This window comes from Cyphellophora attinorum (genome assembly GCF_001299255.1).
Source record: "Cyphellophora attinorum strain CBS 131958 chromosome Unknown Contig13, whole genome shotgun sequence".
NCBI classification, from domain to species: domain Eukaryota; kingdom Fungi; phylum Ascomycota; class Eurotiomycetes; order Chaetothyriales; family Cyphellophoraceae; genus Cyphellophora; species Cyphellophora attinorum.
This window is the reverse complement of record NW_017253241.1, coordinates 419,985-439,678: the sequence shown is the minus strand read 5'-3', so window position 1 is coordinate 439,678 and position 19,694 is coordinate 419,985. Positions and strand designations below refer to the sequence as shown.

The 19,694-nt window shown below is 53.7% G+C and overlaps 10 protein-coding genes across 10 annotated transcripts; 4 read left to right on the top strand and 6 right to left on the bottom strand.

Moving 5' to 3' along the window:
- Positions 1-1,297: 1,297 nt before the first annotated feature.
- Positions 1,298-3,022, bottom strand: AB675_11411 (uncharacterized protein; the record flags this gene model as incomplete). The annotated part of the gene is made up of 1 exon (XM_018140256.1): positions 1,298-3,022. One exon carries the CDS (start codon positions 3,020-3,022, stop codon positions 1,298-1,300), a length of 1,725 nt encoding a protein of 574 aa, XP_017999914.1.
- Positions 3,023-3,668: 646 nt separating this feature from the next.
- On the bottom strand, positions 3,669-4,912 carry AB675_11410 (Diacylglycerol pyrophosphate phosphatase 1; the record flags this gene model as incomplete). Its single annotated transcript, XM_018140255.1, has 2 exons — positions 3,669-3,984; positions 4,239-4,912. 2 exons carry the CDS (start codon positions 4,910-4,912, stop codon positions 3,669-3,671), a joined length of 990 nt encoding a protein of 329 aa, XP_017999866.1.
- A 400-nt stretch (positions 4,913-5,312) lies between these two features.
- On the top strand, positions 5,313-6,257 carry AB675_11409 (putative oxido; the record flags this gene model as incomplete). The annotated part of the gene is made up of 1 exon (XM_018140253.1): positions 5,313-6,257. The coding sequence occupies one exon, from the start codon at positions 5,313-5,315 to the stop codon at positions 6,255-6,257; it is 945 nt and encodes a 314-aa protein (XP_018000044.1).
- A 46-nt stretch (positions 6,258-6,303) lies between these two features.
- AB675_11408 (putative tRNA (cytidine(32)/guanosine(34)-2'-O)-methyltransferase) lies at positions 6,304-7,443 on the bottom strand (the record flags this gene model as incomplete). The annotated part of the gene is made up of 1 exon (XM_018140252.1): positions 6,304-7,443. The coding sequence occupies one exon, from the start codon at positions 7,441-7,443 to the stop codon at positions 6,304-6,306; it is 1,140 nt and encodes a 379-aa protein (XP_017999946.1).
- Positions 7,444-10,098: 2,655 nt separating this feature from the next.
- On the bottom strand, positions 10,099-10,933 carry AB675_11407 (uncharacterized protein; the record flags this gene model as incomplete). The annotated part of the gene is made up of 3 exons (XM_018140251.1): positions 10,099-10,411; positions 10,459-10,808; positions 10,856-10,933. The coding sequence occupies 3 exons, from the start codon at positions 10,931-10,933 to the stop codon at positions 10,099-10,101; spliced, it is 741 nt and encodes a 246-aa protein (XP_018000180.1).
- Positions 10,934-11,725: 792 nt separating this feature from the next.
- Positions 11,726-12,635, top strand: AB675_11406 (uncharacterized protein; the record flags this gene model as incomplete). The annotated part of the gene is made up of 2 exons (XM_018140250.1): positions 11,726-12,017; positions 12,064-12,635. The coding sequence occupies 2 exons, from the start codon at positions 11,726-11,728 to the stop codon at positions 12,633-12,635; spliced, it is 864 nt and encodes a 287-aa protein (XP_018000041.1).
- Positions 12,636-13,350: 715 nt separating this feature from the next.
- On the top strand, positions 13,351-13,730 carry AB675_11405 (uncharacterized protein; the record flags this gene model as incomplete). The annotated part of the gene is made up of 2 exons (XM_018140249.1): positions 13,351-13,523; positions 13,589-13,730. 2 exons carry the CDS (start codon positions 13,351-13,353, stop codon positions 13,728-13,730), a joined length of 315 nt encoding a protein of 104 aa, XP_017999905.1.
- Positions 13,731-14,096: 366 nt separating this feature from the next.
- Positions 14,097-15,199, bottom strand: AB675_11404 (putative proteasome subunit alpha type-3; the record flags this gene model as incomplete). The annotated part of the gene is made up of 4 exons (XM_018140248.1): positions 14,097-14,224; positions 14,273-14,691; positions 14,743-14,927; positions 15,122-15,199. 4 exons carry the CDS (start codon positions 15,197-15,199, stop codon positions 14,097-14,099), a joined length of 810 nt encoding a protein of 269 aa, XP_018000134.1.
- A 64-nt stretch (positions 15,200-15,263) lies between these two features.
- Positions 15,264-16,703, top strand: AB675_11403 (Pre-mRNA-splicing factor dre4; the record flags this gene model as incomplete). The annotated part of the gene is made up of 1 exon (XM_018140247.1): positions 15,264-16,703. The coding sequence occupies one exon, from the start codon at positions 15,264-15,266 to the stop codon at positions 16,701-16,703; it is 1,440 nt and encodes a 479-aa protein (XP_017999999.1).
- A 687-nt stretch (positions 16,704-17,390) lies between these two features.
- AB675_11402 (Splicing factor U2AF 50 kDa subunit) lies at positions 17,391-19,285 on the bottom strand (the record flags this gene model as incomplete). Its single annotated transcript, XM_018140246.1, has 5 exons — positions 17,391-17,417; positions 17,469-17,680; positions 17,732-19,139; positions 19,188-19,213; positions 19,261-19,285. The coding sequence occupies 5 exons, from the start codon at positions 19,283-19,285 to the stop codon at positions 17,391-17,393; spliced, it is 1,698 nt and encodes a 565-aa protein (XP_017999851.1).
- Positions 19,286-19,694: the final 409 nt, after the last annotated feature.

Below are 19,694 nucleotides of genomic sequence, written 5' to 3'. Positions count from 1 at the left end.
TTACCTGACCCACCTCACCACAATGCCACCGTCAACCACCTCAACGATCAAGAAGCCAATCAAAGGCACGACAAAGCCCTGCTTTGGCTGCGACTGTGGCGACACCGAGTGCGATTGCTGTATTGTGAGTAGAACATCTATCCACGGCCTTAGCAGTCCTCCAGCGAGAATGAACACGAATGCTGACGTCCCGGTGGTTGTAGATCCCTTGCTCGGTGATGTGATGTGCGAGAAGAGCGCACTTGGCGACGATAGCATCCCCAACAATGATTTTCGTGGGTGGCTATCACGACGGGACGACTTTTCAATCCAAGCGGAAGCAATGATGAGCGAACGAGATTCACGGGCTGCCCAGGTGTGGACGGCGTTGTTAACATTGGGTTTGAGCGTTGCGAAATTTCAAGTGGCCCGACCCGGCCTTCGAGGCTGTTTTTGTCCAGGACTGGGGTATTGTATGGCTCATCATTAGCAGATATTGATCAGCCCTATAACACGGTCGATCATTCTGTCAGCGTAATCGAAATTCATGTGAGCTCGTTTGTCCATCTTCGGTCATCCTATGAGCACAAACGAGGGTATTTCCCTTCATACTTATATCGGCAACGTTCGGCTTGCGAGCCGCACACCGCAACAAAAGTAAGGGACCTTCCGTACTCAACAAGACTTAGGGTAGCTCTCCTTTGTTCGTTCTCTGCACTCACTGTGTTTGTGATTTTTTTGGAGTTTGCTTCGACACGTGTCACACGAAGTAGCCGTGACGTCCTAGACGTTACTATCCCTTCCAGCTACAGGTGGACAGTCCTCTGGCAAGTACCAGATGCTTAACTGCAACGCCTCCAGAAGGTGCTCAACAGAAATTGGGCGACAAGAAAGCAGGCAGGAAATAGAGGAAGTAAAAGCAGATCACACTTGGTGCTGGTACGTGTTTATACGGATGACTAAGATTGATCATGACGTCTCACTACGTACTACTGTGTGAGCCAGATGGTATCTAGACACCTTCAGTGGCTGCTGTAAACGTAGCCTTCCGACGGCATTTCCCGACGGACGAGGTCAGGACATCATATTGCAAGCCGCCCGAGCTACGGACATTGAACGCCATGCTATGTCGGACTCGAATAGGGTTCGACGACCCCCGTCGCACGCATCGCTTTCCGAGGAATCTCCATGCTGCACGTCTGCGCTCAACGCTTTCCCATTGTTTCACACTTCGATTCACATCCTCGACACACACCATCCGTTCTCATATCAGACGATATCATTGCTCATCGACGCATCCATCACCGCTGCAACGCCCTTAGAAGAACTCTCCCGACGACCTCAAAGCACCTCCAGGCTCCTTGCCAGCAAACGACACTCTTTGCCTAATGTCCGCATTATTACGCGACAGCAATAGGAACTCGTCGTGCCGCATACCCAGATCGGTCTGTGCTACCAGAACGACCAGCTGGGGCACGAACTGCAAACAATGTATTCGGAACGTATCGATAGCCTGTTTGGTAAGTTCGTCGTCGCGTGCGATTTTCAGCGCACGATGAAACAGCGAGCAGAATGACGGGCGGGGAGCATTGGTATCCGAGGAGCTCGCTCGAGACCCGGACCCGGATCGAGGACTGAAGATGTATCCCTCGCTCAAATCATCCGGCGGTGGGATTGGTGGGTACTCGCTTCCAGCTAATTTCGAGCCGGGAGATGCTATTGCCGTGGGGTTGAGCACATATGGATATGCCCCTGTTTGAAGGTCTTTTGGAGGCGTCCACGTTGTGCCCGATAGCGAGGGCGAATCCTGGGTGTTGAGCATATATGCGCCTTGTTGTATGAACTTTGGAGGTGATGACGTTGCCGTCATCTCGGGCGGCTCAAGTGGGCCAAAGTCCAGCCAGAAAGGCATCTGCTCTTGTTTGGTGGAAGCCAGGTCGTTGCTCCACTTCCGCAGCAGCCATTCCAGGTCACTGCGCGCATCTTCGAGAACTTTCAGGACCATTTCCTTGGTTCCGCCTTCTGCTGGAATGGTCACATCCGCGTTGACGTCCAGAATCATGGTCGAGATGTCGGTCCATGTACCTCGAATGATGGGCAGGGCGCTTTCCTTACGTTTTGTAGCTGAGTTGGTCGGTAAGAACGCATCCGGTGCCATACTCATATCGATACCCCAGTCGGGCTCATCGATGCCAAAGAGGCCTTTGATCTCAATATCGTCGATCTCGCCGCCAGGAGGTGCTTCCGCGGCGATCTTTCTCGCGCTCATGACGTGCAAGTATGATGTTGCGAGGTTGCCCCGAATCAGGTCCAGCTGCCAGAAGATCCAGGCGCAGTACAGCATGACGCTGGTGGGGAGCTGGGCAGTCGAGAGACCCAGCACAGCGGTTTCGACGTATTTCTGGGTCTTCTGCAAAACGCGAAGGTGAGTTGAAGCATCGTCGCCACGAGCTAATGACAGGCCGATGCTACCCATGGCTATGATCAGGTCTCGCAGGGGCGGGAAGTGATATGCTCGCTGGTGTATCCGTTCCATCCAGATAGGTAAGGCAAGAACTGAGCGTGGGGCTGTGTAGTTCTCCAACCAGTAGCGCTGGAAGCCCCGGCCACTGGTTTCGAGCTCGCCGGTGAATAGTGTATCATTCGGGGTCTTGTAGAGGGCGGAGGAAGCGTTCCACCATTCTGTGGTCCATTGCTTTTGTGAAGGGTCACCTAAGGGTTGTGTGACGTGAGTGAGTTCTGGCCATGTCGAGTCCGGTGCATCAGTTTCTAACCAGAAGTCAGTCCATTGCTGTCCGTCGACAAAGCTCTTGAAGTCTGCAGATGGGTTTATTTCTCGCTTCGATCCATGGGACTTGCCTCTTGAGCCATCGTTGCTCTCTTTGGCGGCAGCAGCGTAGGTGCAATCAAGTTTGGCGATCACACATCTACGGCATGGCTCGCCTTCTGGGCACTTTATGCGGCGCTTTTTACATTGGTCGCAGCCGCTACGCACTTTCTCGTGACGTACGCGTTTGCGGTCGATCTCCTTTATGCGGCCCATGTTGGCTCACCTGTCGCCAGGTCTATAGGCCTCGTAGGAGGCCTGGCGGGTCCGGGGTTTTGGTAATAGAGTGCACCAGACGTCTGCTGTCGAGTCCCTTGGAGCGAGTGTCGTGTTGGAGGTTCCTAAAGAGTTGAACACCGCCGAGGGGCAGACTGGATGAGTTATCATGATTCCACAACAAGCGGTACATCAGATGAAGCGTCTTACCAACTATGCTTGGCTTGAGTGGCTCGACACCAAATCAGGATAGGCACGCTAACATAAGAAAACTGGGTCGCCGAACACGAGCCCGTCGCCTTATTTCGTGGTGTGCCGGCCCCAAAGCGGCTCAGAGCGAAAGATGGGGGGCGAGATCTGCGCTAGCCGCGTGGGCAAGAGTATGGGCAATTGGAGTGTCCCACAGAATATATAACTAAAAGTCGCCGCTGTGCAGCCGTGCCAATCGCAATCAGGCCCAAGTTGCGCGTTTCACATCTCTGTCCAGTTAGACCGGATACCTTCCGGACATGATACGCTCTAGCGATCACATCAATCGCATTGTGGATACCTGCAACGGGGATCAGAGAGCTTGAGCCTCATGAAATCTAGGCACGGCCGTTGGGTCATAGGTCCTCCGGTGGAAGAGCATATCATGCTTGTCTAATCATTCCGAGTCTCCTCTTTTCGGCTTCCCCCGGCTTTGAGTCCCGTTGCCTGTCGTTAGTGGCTGGCGCTCATGGGATTCGTCTTCATCTTCCTCTTCTGTCAAGTCGTTGAGGTCGAAACTTTCTGCTTGGCTCCTCGCGTCCTCTTCGTCCTGCCGTGCGGAGGGCAATCTCCGCTCTGCTTTCGTGTCGTCCAGCGGACTTGGAAACGGAAGGTGGCAATTAGGGCTGAGTGGAGAAGGGTAGTATCTCCTGTACCCAAATAATGCAACGATGAAGCCAAGGATTGATCCTGCCGTCACATCGTAGACATCACTTTTTATTTGGTCAGCCTGAACCAGAACGTTGGGGAATGTGTAAGATAAGAGACTGACTGGATCCCGAGGCAAAGCTAGACGACCAAGAAGTGGCCGTCAGTGGGATATCAAGCAGGCTCGCAGAACAAAGGGAACACCTTGTCCAAGAGACGAGAATAGACAGATCGAGCGTCCGAGAAAAATATCTCTATTGCTCGATCCAGACTATTTCCTTGACGTCTGCTGGTTCAAGCTCGCGGGGAGGTGACATACTGGCGATAGTCTGCAGTCCTTGACGCCGCGACCAAAAAAGCACCAAGAAGCGGGCACACAGTCACAAGAACTCGTGCCAGATCAGTCCTCGGCCGAAGAGTGTGCAGCTGACCCGCAAGGAAGAGTGATAGATACCCCAGACCAGCCCAGGCGAAAGACGAATGCCCAGAAGGAAAGCTGCGCCACCCATCATTGAGCTTGTACTGATCGGTCTGTTCACACACGGAGATAGTGACTAGTACGTCTGCTGGTGTGCCCTTCTTTATAACGCAGCGAGCCAGTAAATCCGGTCGTGCGCGTCCGATCGCATTCTTGAATACATGCGTGAGGAACCCGCTGAATGACAGGGATATCAGAAAGCCGAGAATTGTCACATGTGATCGGTGGAAGCCTGGACGCACTGCCACGCAGTACAGCACTATAACCACAAGAGGTGCGACTCCAGCGTATAAAAAGTTCTCGTATGTCGTGACACGTTCCGGATTGGCGTATTCGTGGGATATACGTAGGTCTGAGATCAGGAAAGGGCGGTGTACCGGTGTGATGAGGAACTTGGTGATGAGGTATGCAGCTTGAAGAAGAACAAATCCGACATAGTCGCCGAGATATGTACGGCGATAGAATCGTGCAAAGGCCCCGAGGACGCCCGGCCGCTCGCTGAGAGGAGTTGCCATACGCTATATGGCCTTGTAAAGATAGTATGCGGCCATGAGGGAATGTATGTCGCGTCAAAATGATCGCGACTAAGCTAAAGTGAACGAAAGATCTCGCGCGCAGGCTGGAGCAGACTCGGAGAAATCTTGGAGAACGACGTCACCACAAGGCTGTTCGTGTGAATTGCTCAAGGCTGCGAACTTGGTGAGCCGCGGCATTTCGTACATTTCGCGGGGAAATACGCCCGGGAATACTGCGCACTTGCTCGTAGCATACTGCTGGTTCCGTAGGTAGGACACTCGGTACCGATGACTTGACGAAGACGAGCCAGTGGCTCAAATTCGCTGACATTTCTTGTGGTCCAGCAACCGCTTTGCTGATCTACACGTCGTCACGAAGACGCCAGCAGCAGCACTCAAGATGCCCTTCTCCAATACCGCCTTCACAATCACTCAGGAGCAGCTCAAAACTCCGACAAAGAAGACCGCTCTAATCACAGGAGGGTCGTCAGGCATCGGTCTACATACCGCCATTCTGCTGCACTCCCTCGGGAACAACATCGTACTCATCGATCGACAGCCACCCTCTACCACCGCGCCAGAGCCGTCAAAGGCACCGCAGTCGCTGCTCTCCTCCTCTCGCTTCCTCTTCCACCGCGCGGACATCACATCCTGGGTCGAGCAGCGAGCTGGCTTCGAGGCCGCGATCAAGAAGTTCGGGAAGATAGATTTGGTGTATGTAAATGCCGGCATTGCGGAGTATGGCGACCAGTTCTTCAAAGAGGAGCTTGAGCCGAGTACAAAGCTGCTGAAGGAGCCCGACCGGAGAGTCATTGATATCGACCTCCAAGCTGCCGACGATACCGTGAGGCTGGCCATCCATTATCTGCGGAGGAACGGAAAAGATACGGGCGGGAGCATTGTCATGACGGCGAGCCTGGCGGGCTACCTGGCAAGTGCAGGCGCACCACTGTACAGTGCAGCGAAGCATGGAGTTGTGGGCTTGATGCGGGCGCTGAAGAATGACACTGCGACCCTCGGAATCGCGTGCAGTGTCGTTGCGCCGGCGATAACGCTCACGCCAATCATCAGTGGCCGGAAGGAGGGCCAGAGTCTGCAGGACTGGGCAGAAAAGATGCGGGCGCAGGGTGTGCCCATCAACAGTCCGGAGGAGATCGCCAGGGCTGTAGTATGGCTGTTCGGACAGGGCATGGGCGGCAATGGGAAAGGACTGCTCGTCCAAGCAGGTAAAGTGGCGGATCTGGAAGCCGGCATCGCGAAGACCAGAGGCCAGTGGATGGGTGAGGAGATGCTGGCGTTGTTCCGAGGCGGCAGACAGGCGCCTTTGTTTCCAAATAAGCTGTGATTGCTGTCGTGTCGAATAATGTTTGCCAGCACTTTCCGAGGTGGCCTCACTTCTTACTGCCAGTCTTGCCATAAGCACCACCTTCGGCTCTTCGTCGCTCTAGAGCAGCCTTGTACGGAGGCGCTGTAGGTGGCTGTACTGGATCGAGACTAACATGCCCCGGAGGCAGCTTGTACGTCGCATCGGAATCCCAAGCTGAGAGGTCGCCACAGGCGAGGAATGGAGGAATCCATCGCTGCGGTGGTGGCTGGTTGTGCTGCAACGAGTCCTGGAAAGAGATCTCCAGCACTCCATCTTCGCGCAAGACTTGCGACTTTGGCTGCTGTGGTTCTTCGTCTTCCTCACTGACCTTTGCGTCCTGCTTCAACGAGTGCGAAATGATTGTGTTGTCTTCCTCTAACGGTATACCTGTGTAGCCCTCGCACACAACGAACGCCTCCAGACTGCTTGCCCTCGAGCTCCTTGGCTTGGCTACCGTGACCTTCTCGAAGACACACTTGAGCTGCGCATAAATTAGGTCCACATCCCTGCCTCGGAAGATCTTCGCAACGAACTTCCCACCGGGTCTGAGCACTTTCATCGCCAGTGACAGAGCCGCGAAGAGGAGTTGTGCCTGGATGTAGATGTCTAGGTCGTGCAGTCCAGTGACATCCGGCGCACCGTCGGAGATGACCAGGTCGACTGGTTCTGGAGACGATGGGTTGTCGGGGTTGAGGGCTTTGAGCAGCAGAGGCGCAGTCGTCGGATGTGTGATATCAGCTTTTAGCGTCGTTATGCCGGCCAGCGGTGCCATGGGTTGGAGATCGATGGCAACGATGTGTACATTGGGTCGTGGTTGTAGCTCCGTGTCGTCTGATATGTCCAAAGTCGAAATTTCGGGTACGTCGAGATCACTGCTATCCTTGTCCTGCCGCCGCTTGAGCTCTTCGTGCCTCTTCATCTTGTCAACCCACGCTCTCCGCCCAAAGGACTCGCCCTTTATCAGCACTCGCGACAGCACTTGTGACCAGCTGCCCGGTGCGGCACACAGATCGACTACTCGCGTGCATTGTGATGGATCTTGGTACGAGAACAGATCGAATTGCTCATCAATCTGGATCAGCTTGAAGGCGGACCGGGCGCGCCAATTCTGTTCCTTTGCGAGGCGGTAGTATGCATCGCGCTTGTCTTTGCTTGATTTGCCCATGACGCTGATGTCTCAGCCTGGCGATGTATGATGCTGCTGAAGCATGTGGTCTCCCGGAGACTGGGCCGATGGCGGAAGATCCGTGTCAGAAGTTCCCGATCGATTAAGTTTGTGATCAAGGCAACGAGGCAATCAAGATCTGAATTGTGGAGCATTGGGGTACGATATCGTCAACTTCAATATCGAAGATCTACAACTCTTACCTAGGTACACAGACGTGATTTCCTGCTCGCGCATTACTTCGCGAACGATAGCTCTCGCATCAGATGGTACGTCCAAAGGATGCGAGCAAGCCGAGCTCTGCCAAACTTGGAGGGCTGCGCGTGATTCGCCATGACGAGGTTACACATATCATTTTTGGCCCCTGGGCGGCAATATTGACATGCTCCAGTACATTGATGTATTGTGCACCACAGAGAGTATTGGTACGATGACAGCTGTGAGATGAGTATGATTAGAACCAGAGCACAAGACACATCATAAAGGCGCCTTCGAGAGCCGGAGATCTCAGCAGGGACAAACTTCAGGATGCTCAATTGGATCCTGCAGTGCATAAGTGATCATGCGGCTGTCCAGAAGACTCAGTGTCACGATACCGGGGAGGGCTGACTTGGTACGGCCAAATCGATGAGCGAACCTAATCCGAGGAGCAAGCCATACTTGGAAACAGGGTGGACGTGCACAGAACCAAATTCAGGCTTGGATCCAGTGTGATGATATGACCAAATAGAGTGTGCTTCTGTTGGCAATTACTTGCCGTGAACGACTAGAAGAGCTGACTGATATACATAAGAGATTCGTCGTAGTCATCGCTCTGCGTCTTCATCAAGCTGGAAGCCTGGAAGATCACGGAATCGCCAAACAATCGAGAACGCCAAAGAAAGGCAGTCCAAATCGTGATCAGGCTGCACCCACGAAGAACTTTGCAAACATCTTGGAACACCCAGTTCACGCCCGAGAACCAACGAGTGACCACCAAAGTACTACTGTACAATCAAGAGCCAACTGCCGAAACGATTGCTGATTGAGACGAGTGTCGATTGGAACCACTGTTGCTCTGATGCCTTGCGGCCTGGCGTTTCTGTTTCTGCTGCTCCAGAATCTTGTCTTTCTCTGCTTGGACCTTGCGTTGGTCCTCAGCCTGCTGTGCGGGCTGTTTCTTCCGCTGATCTTTGGACAATGGTGAAAGATGAGCAGGGTACGCTCCTCCCAGAGTTGATTGGGAATTTGTCCGAGGTGCGTTGACATAGATCACGGCATCATACCTGTTAGAGTGACTTGTTAGAACGTGAAAATCTGCATCTCGTCCGCGATAATTCCGGCAGCACCACGCCAATCGAATTGTGCCAAGACACCTGGATCCGTAGCTGCACTGTCGTCCGCAATGTCTTGCGATGCCGGTCTTAGTGTCGATGTTGAGGCGCCTTTCGGCCACTTCAACATCGACACATGATTCGCCAGAAGGCTGGTTGCATATCAAGGCACGAGGTATAGTTTTCTCGCCCTTGGTCTGCCCGTGCTCTATGACATGGACACTTTCATACTGTTGTCCTGAATCGGCGTGAACACGACTCTGTGGAATCGTCAGAAAAGCCAGCATGACTCAACCTTTCGACGACTGTCGACATACCATGGGTCTCGTTCGCTTGGATACAGGGCCAAATAGTTCCGGGCGCTGCTCGAACCAGCGACGATATTCTCTTTTACTGTATTTGTCGTGTACAATTGCACGTATACCTGAGTACGTGTACATATGCGACATCTGTGCAACGAAGCATCAAGTCGAGCTTGTTACCGAAAGCTGCAAAGCGAAATGCAGAACTTATAGCGGTATCGTGCAGAGCCTCAGGAGGACAGTCGAGGTGCGATAGACATAGTCGAGCCATCAGGCTGGGAGTCGACGGTAACTTGAGGGGCAATCTGACCGGTGAAGGCGGGCTGCAGGCAGCGCATCGTAATCGACCATTCAATTTAATGGCATTCCCAAGGGGGTGTAGAGACCCCCTGTCAAAGCAGTCAGTCTCTCAATGCACTTGATTATCTGCAAGGTTCTGTCATTCGGTAGTGGGCGTCCTATCTGGCGCTCGGACTTGGGAGTCTGCCATATGCCGCGCTAGCGAGGGCATGTGAACGGGTCGGCGCACAATGATAGTCGTATAGTTCTTGCTGCAGCAACCGAAGATCGCATGAGCCTGAGCTCAGCCCAACCCTTGGGTTCAGAACAACACGGCTCGCACGGATAATAGCGGCAAAACCTGACGTATCCTCCAATGGCAGAACAGGGCGGGGCTGTGCAGTCACCCATGTCAGAAGTTCCTCACAGCCCGACTACTCGAATACGGACCTCGACAACGAACCAGATCTGCGTCATGTTAGCGCTCAGTACGTTCTGGGAAATGAATAAGTGCCTGAGTTAGCGAGAACACGACACGTCCGTCGCAGAAGCAAATAGACCCGAGCCACGAACGCAGCTCGGCCGCTTCCTGCCGCGCACAAAGTGCGAAACCTTACCTAGCGAGCCCAGGTAAGTGGGTAGCAATGTTGCGACTGTGACTGCACTTGCCGCACGATGCATTTGCAATCGAGCCTAGCCGACCTGCTAACTAATTTTTGGTGCTGATGCCCATGAACCGCCTCCGCGGCCTGGTTGCGATTTCACCCAACAGGGCGCGCTTCCCTCTGCAGGCTGCGAGCGTAGAAGGCTGGACTGTTGGCAACAGGCGCATGATGCTGGACTCTCGTCAATTCTAATCCCGCCTCCTGAAGCCAGTCTTTGCCAATAATGAAATCCGCATCGCGCTCAAAGTGATGATCCGGTAGCACATAGAACGGCGTATGGTAGATCTTTTCGGGTGTTACATGTTCGTGCCAGACCACCGGCGCGATACCGAGCGGAGTCAGCTCGCCACCAATTATACCGGAGACTGTCGCTGGAACCTCGTAATAGTAGAATGGGATGGCAGCTTCTCTGAGTGCGCTTCGTACGCAAAGCTCGCAGGAGCTTGAGTATCCAACAAGCCCCAACGAGGTATGACTCCTGCGCGCAATGGATCATTTGGTTTGAGGATGTGCATGATGCATCGCGGCCGCCACTCCGAACGCGCTGGTGGCTGTGTCACAACAAATTCACTCAGAACGCGGTCGACAACAGAGCCTTCAGTATTGGAAATCCTCCGAGGTAGAGCGTCATCGTGATCAAGCCCTGGCGGCGCTAGGTCAGAGTGGTGGTCACTTTGCTCCCTATCCGTTGAATCGTTGTCTTCGCCTGCTGAGTGCTCGCGTTCGGGACTTGGTGTCAGTGGGCTGGTGCTCAAGTGTGACATCGAGGCCCCTGGCGGCGTGGTGAGTTCCTCATTGGGCGGGCTCTGTAGCCATTGTCAGTCGATCGTCCATATGAGGGAAGAGCACTCACTGTTGCTCTTCTCCGTTTCGCTGGGCGCCCATTGTCTGCTTCACGATCCTGTCGGTCCGCCTGCCCACCACTACTCATCTCCCACACCAACAGCACAACAGGCTGCTGCCTGCGGTCCTCAGATCCGCCCGATTGATTTGACAGCCAGAAGTTGATGCGCAGTAGGCAAGGTCAGACAAGGCACTGTGCCGCCTAGTAGCCAAAGACAGGTCGAATCAAATGCTGTGGCGTGTGGGAGGTCCAATGAGTACTAGACGAGACCGCGAGTCGAGATCAAACAACCTCGATGTTTTGTGGGCCGATCCACATTGGAGTAGAACCCTTTCTGAGTATAGGTACGAGGAAATCTCAATACCAATCTGATGAAAGAATTTCACTTTGATGAAATTGATGGCGCGCAGTCCTTCAAGTAGTCGCGCAGAAGGCGGGTGGGATGGTCATTAGAGCGGAAGTTGCGCCTAGTGGCTTCTGCGCGCCAATTCCGTGTCATCATGCAGTGGTGTTCCGGGGGGTCATCAGCTCGATTTTTGCTCTCTGCATTCTGTGCTTTGGCAAGGTAAGGACAAGGCACACTCAGACACTGGTGGTGTGCAAGCTGCATGTAAGTGGCGCACGAGATTCGGTGCACTGCCCCCTGCTTGTCTTCTGCATAGCGCATGTCGGTCCCGCGATAGTCATAGCGAACCAAAAGGCATTATGGGTTGAGCCTGATGGCCATTTCCCCCACCAGCTGAGGCGCATCACCGGTACACAGCCGTGCTTGCTTGACTGCCCCGAACAATACTAATTGCAACTCTATGCAGTTTCGGATTTTGAAGAAATGCTGTCAGCGTGCTAGACGGTGTGTACCTGAAATTATCGGGGGCTGCGATGGGAACCATCGGTGGCTACGATCGACTGGCGTTACTATTCAGCAAGCACCCCGAACTAGCAAACTTTCGATGCTTTCGTCATGCGACCCTCAAGTGTCTGCTGTACAAGCAAGCTGAACTAACGTACCTCGAGACACAAGCGAATGCTTCTGCGGTGCTGAATAGAGCCGCAGGGGGAGACGAAAAATTGACCACATCATACCAATACTTTGCATATGATGCTCAAGGATCAGAGGCTGACGACCAGCGCGAGGCCATGAAGGAACTTGAGGAAAAGTTGGGATCTTATCGTAAGTGCTTGAGCCCCAGTGGAGGACAGTGCTGACTCCGGATCAGATGAGATGCTCAAATCGGCCAGCGATGTTTTCAGACTTGAGAAGACTTCTAGGAAAAGCCTGCAGACACTCAGAGACTGGCTTGGAAGAGACGATGGCGGACAATCCTTTTTCAAAGACAACATGCTTGAAAGCGACCCGTGGACAATGCCGGCGAATGAGCATGACTTGATTGTCCTGGATAATAAAGAAGCGGACGGGTTTGCAGATTTGGTGACAGATCACGTTCTCGCTGTATGGCACTACGTGGTTGGCCGACACTTGAGCCATGCTGAAGAGGATCCCAACCTTGGGAAAATCTGGAGATATGAACGAGCAACGTTGACAATGATCGGTAACATCATCTGCATGTTGTTTTCGTTCATCATACCAACAGTGTCGATCTTTGTGCTCGATAACATCACGACCATGCGAAACAGACTGATATTCGTATCGGTGTTTATATTCCTGTTCGCGTTCACAATGATGTTTGTGGTGGGAATCCGCCGGGATCAGGTATTCGCGGCAACGGCTGCGTTCGCCGCGATCCAGGTCGTTTTTGTCGGAAGTGCTGAGCTGGCGCAAAGTCACTGACATTGCAGACTGGATATAGCCGAGGAGCCGTTGAGAACGCCTCTGTATATGCAGTGACTTCGTCCGCCTGCGATGTCGTATGGAGATTTCTGAAAGGCGTTGGCTGACTTTTCGGAGTCCAATGCTCTGCGACGAGATGATGAAGCTCAACTCGAGCCAGCGCGTCGAAAAGCGAGCATTTACAGCTCGTTGAAATAAGCGTGTGGTTCATAGACGGCGACCCGCTTTCTTGTATGACCACAGTATCCAATGATCATGCGGCCCCACGGTCAGCACTGGCACACGAAGTCTGTCGATTCATCGATACTTTATGTCGGAGGAGGAGTCAAGCCAAACTTGAATCAAAATTGCATGAGCTTGCACCAGTTGTAAACCTTCAAAGCATCGCTCCAAAGTCATCGGGCTGCTCATGTCAGCCAGTGATCACGTGACAGAGACCACCATGCCCGGGGTGCAGTGGCAATCGGAGCCCCCTCTGCACACACAACCGTGTGATAGAATCCGCGATGTATCAGACGACTGATGGTCAACTGGCAGGTGGTTGTTGTCGCCGGGTCCAGAACGTCGTGTCATTCGTGTTCCCTCGTATCCTCGTCCCTGAGCTGAAGGTCCTCGTATTTTGGCTTCGCGCACCACCTCTCTCCAGATTGTATATAGCTAGAAGAAGCTGCTTTTCGGACGCCTTCTCAGGCGCACACCCACGCGATCTAGCATCATGGCTGCCTCAGTCCTAGTCCTCGTGCGTCCCAAAGCAAGCAAGCTCGAAGAGACCTGGAAACTCGTCCAGTGGGTGTCGGAGCAAGTCCAGAAGCACGAGCCGGAAGTGTCTGCATACCGATACTGGCGGACTGGTCAGGGCGACGGCACGGAATATGTCATTTACTTCGAGTGAGTGCTTTGCGTCCGGACAGCGTGACTTGGGTTCTCGGTAGACGCGCTAACGGAGGTGGCAGAACCGCGAGTGAGGACATCCTGAGAGACCGCTGGAGTAAGGATCATCATCAAGAGGTGAAGCGCCAGGTTGAGCAAGGAGATCTGCTCAAAGAGCCGTTCCGATACAGGATCTTGAGGAGCGAGGGTGGCTGGCGTCGCTGATTTGTTCGCGGATGGTCTAATCGCTGAACACCCGTGGACATTGAAAGCGCTCTGTATGACTTAGTTGAGCGATTTGAATTCTTGCGGCTGGTGCGCCGCCGCAAGCATAGTCGGTAGTTAGTGCAGGTTCCATTCGAGGTCAATTGAGGACTCACAAACAATGGTCCGAGCTGAGCTGAGGCTTCAGGGAGCTGTGAAAAGCGTTAGAGAGCTTGAACCATTCCTAGAAAGGGTCCGAAAATGTTTGTGAGAAAAGCCCAGAGTTTGTGCACATCTAATTTCCGCACCCGGACGCCGGTCGCTATGGTGGTCAGAATACACATTCGATTTTGCCCTGCCCTTGAATGCCTTCAGGGCGCGCTGCTATCAACCACTGTCGGCCTCTTCCTCTTTGGCCAGGCCATGTTCCCGAAGCAGCGCCATGATCTCTTCGCCGCTCCAGAGATGATGGTAGATCTTTCCCTCCTTAGTCTTGCCAACCGTCGCGAATTCAACTACACCAATATTAGCTGGGGACCCCCCTGACACGAAGGCAAGCTTACTCTTCTCGCTACTCAAGGTAGTGCTGTCCATTGTCTTACTCAACACTTTGACTGCCATACCACAGGCCTCCTTCAGATCGCAGTCTTCCTTATAGTCCTGCTTGAGTAGACTCTGGGCTGATGCATTGTTCGCACCAACACTTGTCGCTTTCCACCCTCCGTAGTTTCCGCTGGGGTTGCTCTGATATAGCTGAAACTGTCTCTGGGCGTCCCAGCCAGCATAGATGAATGAGACACCGAATGGCCGTAGACCACCGTGTTGAGTGTAGCCTTGCTTCAGATCACACAAGCGCCGTACGAGCTGTTCACAAGGAATGTCGACATCGTATGTGAGGAGATATCGCTGGGCGGCTTGTCGAGCGTAGTTGATGAGGATATTGGCATCGGCGGTCATCCCGGCGACGGCGCAGATCATGTTGCTGGAAGTCCTTGTCAGTGCTGCCCATTACTTGGTGCCTTCACGGACATACTCGTTCAGGATGTACAGCTTCTCTGCCGATGTATCTTGCTCCAACAACTTGCTTGTGACCTTCCTCTCCGCAGCCAACACAATGCCATCCTGCGCTAATATTCCAAGAGCAGTGCCGGCATGTGAGATGGCCTCGAGGGCATATTCAACCTGGTATAACCGGCCTTCTGGCGAGAAGATTGTCGTCTACGAATTGTTAGAATGGCTTGGAGATGCGGGAAGCGGACATGCCCTTGAGTCGTATCGTCGAGACATGATGCTCGTATGTGATGTTCAGCCAACGAAGCGACGACTAAGACTGTGTAAGAGAGATTGGGAGGAGGAGGCCTTCAGTCGAGCTCTTTGATTCAATGTACCTAGGTAGGAAGAGCAGGCACTACCGCATCGCGCGTCCCTGTAGATGGAGAAGTCGCGAAGTATATAAGGCTGGGCAAGGCTGCCCAATCAAGAGCGCTCATGAACGACATTCCAATATTTTGCCTAGTCGCTTCGGGTCACACACTCCTTGGATCACTAGCCACAATGCTCAAGTCGACGCACAGATCTGCGGGCCTGCAGCCCTCGACGTCTCTGCCCGAAGGATGGACCGAACACACGGCACCGAGTGGCCACAAGTACTACTACAACAAATCCACAAAATCTTCCACCTACACCCGGCCAACTATTGAAACCACTGCCGCCAACCAGGGAGAAGAGCCGCTCTTCGCCGAGGAAGCGGGCCCTGATCCGATTGTGCAAGCAACTCTCCGCGCACAGGAAGACTTTGCCCGTCAAACAGCCCAGCCCGGACATTTCACTGGCGGAAACAGCTATCAACAGCGTCCGCCTCGGAGAGGACATGGCGGCGACAGACCGAAGACAAAGGCCGCCATTCCGGACTGTGGCGCTTGGGTGCTGGTAACCACGAAGTTCGGTCGGAGATTTGTACACAACACGGAGACGAAGCAGAGCTTGTGGAAGTTCCCACAGGATGTGATGATGAAGGTTATTGACATGGACCGGGCTGAGTGGGAAAGAAAGCAGAGAGCTAAGGCAATCGATGATGCTCAAGCGGAGAAGACGACGAAGGATGACGGCACGATGACTGTACCGAAATCAGCCAACGAAGCCGCAGACAAGGCCGACCCGCCTCAGCAGGATGGCGACGAGTCCTCCGACTACGAGGAAGTGGAAGTCACCGACGACGAGGCCGAAGGGGAGCCAGGCATCGCACCCAAACGCCCACGCCTGTCCGTCACACCACCACCCGCGACCGGTCCCGCAGAACTCACCGAAGACGACATAGCCTACCAGCTCGCAGCCATGGAAGCCGACTCGGACAACTACTACGACGAAGACTATCCCAACTCCCAACCCGGCGACCAAGACGACGAGGAGGAAGGTCTCCCGATGACCGCTTCCGACTCCGTCGCCCTGTTTCGCTCCCTGCTCGACTCCACCAATACCAGCCCCTACACCACCTTCGACTCCCTGCTCGTCCTCCCACAACTGGTCGAGGATGGCCGTTGGCTCTCCCTCCCCAATATGTCTTCCCGTCGCGACGCCTTCACGTCCTGGTCGCGTGATCGCGTCGCTGAACTCGCCGCACTGAAGGAGCAGCAACAGGCTGCTGCCGCGGCTGCAGCCGATGCAGCGGATTCAGATCCAAAAGTGCAGTACCTCTCCTTCTTGGCCGAGAAGGCCACCCCCAAGCTCTACTGGCCGGAGTTCAAGCGAAAGTACAAGCGCGAGGAGATCATGAAGGCGTATGAGCCCAGCGACAAGGACAAGGAGAAGATCTATCGAGACTTTGTGGGGAAGTTGAAATTGGGTTCTGGAGCAAGGCGGAAAGAGCTTGTCGACTTACTCAAGAGCGCTGAGAAGGACGGTGGAAAGATTCCCCTGAAAGTCAAGCGAGATGTCAGGTACTGGGCTGTGAGTCAGGCAGAGCGGGACGAGGTTGTTGGTGCTTGGCTGGGATGAATGTCGTGATTAATTTGATAGTCATGCCACAGAGTAGAAAGTCTGGAGTCTGAGCACATTGATGTTCCGTTGATGGCTGTGAAGTAGATGAAGCCCATGCAACGATTCATTCACAGAGCATGAGTGCACTGTAGCTAGCATAATCTACATGTTTAAGCCTTCAACTTTTGGCGCTCCAGATTGCTCGGCTGTGCTCGTGGCCTTACAGCATGGTCCAGATAGGCAGGCGAGCTCTACCCACCACTTTTAGTCAAGCCTGCGCCCAGCCAAGGTAGATCTTACACTTCTGTTCTAAGTTACACTGGCTCCCACAAAGGTCGAAGAAGCCACGAGCCTCTTTTATGCTGACACCGACCGTCCAAATACTTCACCCATGACGCGAGCTCTTTTGTGACGAACCCGTAGTCCGGGTCGGGAAGCCAGGGTCAATCGTCGGACACTGCTCAGGGTCTGTGGTGGTTCAAAAAACGCGCATCTTCTCTTGTGATCTGAGGTCAATTTCCTGAGATCTGAACCTCGTTTGATGGGCCTCGGTGCTGATCGCGCAAGGCGCTGGGACCAGGTTGAATGAATCGAATGCCCTCCTGAGCGGCGTGTAAATCTTGGTCGACAAAGCAACAACCAGCTTTCCTGGTGGCCTTTGTGCAAGAGCTTGAGACTCGGCCATGATTCGATTTGCGTGAGAGTTTACCACGCGTTGACGTCGAAACTAGCCTACCCATGTGTCAGTACACGCACCCCAGGATCGAAACCGAGAATACTCACCTCATCGAAATAAGTTGTGACAACAGTCCGATCAGCAAACTTCCGGCCAGCCAGTTTCTCCAGCGCCGTTTTCGCATGCTCTGGCTTCTCGAATTTGATGTAAATTTTGCCGACGCCCGCGTTCTGCTTACTACCACCGGAGGGCCGGGGAATCTTCAGCTCAACAATCGTGCCGTACTTCGAGCACTCCTCTTGCACGTCTTCGCAAATTTCTAGCAGGCATTAGTACTCATCAAGAAAAGTCAGGGATCACCGCAACGCACCTTCATAGTCATCATTATCGATCAGCTCCTCCGGTGTGACCATGTTCAGAAGCTGCAAGACACGTCCTCCGTCAAGCTCGTTCGATTGCGTTCCCGCGAACATGGACATAGCGTTCACACCCATCTCGAGACCTGATGCTTGCGTGAAGCCGATTGATGCTCGCTGGACCTTGAGCTTGGTCTCGCCGAGCTCCATGTCGTTCAAGCCCTCAATAGCCAACGTTGTCATTGAAGGATCTTTGTATTCCGTGAAAGCAATGCCACGGCTCTCGCCTGTTCCGTTGTCCTTAACCATGGTGAATGCTCGAAGCTCACCGAAGCTGGTGAGGAGCTCGATGACCTGATCATCGAGCAGATAGCCGGGAATATTGGAGATGCAAATCTTGTTGGCCGAATCGGGCACTTCTGTTGACATGTCGCCGGGAGTGTATTGATCGTCTTCGGCAGCCGGTACAATGTAGTCTTTCGGTCGCTTGATCTCGAGTCCCGGTGGAGTCTCCCCACTGCCGTTGACTGCTGCGACATGTTGCGGCATGGTGATCCCGTTCATGGCAAGAGCCACAGTAGCGTCAGAAGCAGCCTTGAATTCAACAAGCGCAAAGCTGTGATCTTCCGGCATATTAGCTGATATACACGGGTCGTTGACTGGAATCACGTTGAGACCGTTGAGCTGAAGGTTGAAAAACTCGACAATGTCAGAATCGGATGTGTTGGGGGCGATGTTGTACACGAAGAGACGTTTTGATTGTCGAGATGTCGACGGCTTGAGCGCTTGTGTGACGGCTGCACCTTGTGGTTGTGTGATGAAGGCCTGCAGCTTACTCGGATCCATCTGTTGCTGACGTGGTGCACCCGGCAGTGGGAACATGCCCGACATTTTGGCTTGCTCCGAAGTGACGTTCTCGTAGCCTGGCGGCTTGATGTCCCACTGTGTCAGGCGTCGTTTTCGATCCAGGATCGACACTACATCGGTAAGGTCTGGCGTAGGCTCGCGCTTCTTAGGCGGCGGACTGCGGCCTCCACGCGCTTGCTCAGCAAATTCGTCACCGCCGCCTCTTCTATTGTCATCGCGTCTGCCACCACCGGGACCGCCTCGTCGGTTGTCGAAAAGATCTTCCCTTTCACCTCGTCGGGGCGGTCGCCGATCGTCGTCTCGTCTTCTCTGACCACGGTCTCGATTCCAGTCTCGATCCTGTCTTCGATCTCCACCACCTCCACTGCCACCATATCGATCTTCGCGCTCACGCGCCCGGTATTCTCGGCTGGATGAGTAGGAATCCTGTTGGTCGTAGTCGCGACGTTGCCGGTGATGGGGAGACCTTGACCGACGGCGCTCTCGATCTCCTCTGCGGTCGCGGTCGCGGTCACCACCTCGATCTCTTCGGTCGTCTCTATCATGTCTCGAACCCTGAGCAATGTTAGCTGCAACATTGCATCGTGGGGGAATAGTGCATACGTAGTGTTCTCTTGGCCGGCCCAAGTCTGGAAGTATGTTAGTTAAGTAAAGCATCAGCTTATATCCACCTTACCTCTCGAATAATTATCGCCGTTCATGATGGCTGCCGCAGGGCTTTAGTAGCTTGAGAAGCACGCGCCTAGTCAGGCGTTCAAGCTGTAGCCTTGGGGCTTTAGACAGCTTAGGGTGGACTGATCACTCTTGGACCCAGACAAAGAACTCTTCGCGATTGTGATTGCTAGACAGAGGTAATGCAGTGCAAGGAGGTTCCTGGATGCTCTTCGCCCAAGTTCCTCTCCAGAACTTTGCGGCGCTCAAGTTGGGTAAGGCTTGGCAGCGGAAGGCTGGCGTTCAGCCTCGCACTCCCCTGGCACTATTTCTTGGACAACATGTGAAACCTCATCTATCTATCGTCCACACACAACAGTCAAGCTAGCGCATAACAGCATACCGCCGAGTAGAGCAACTTCAGAGCATTGATCTCATTAAGATCACAATAGGGACCCA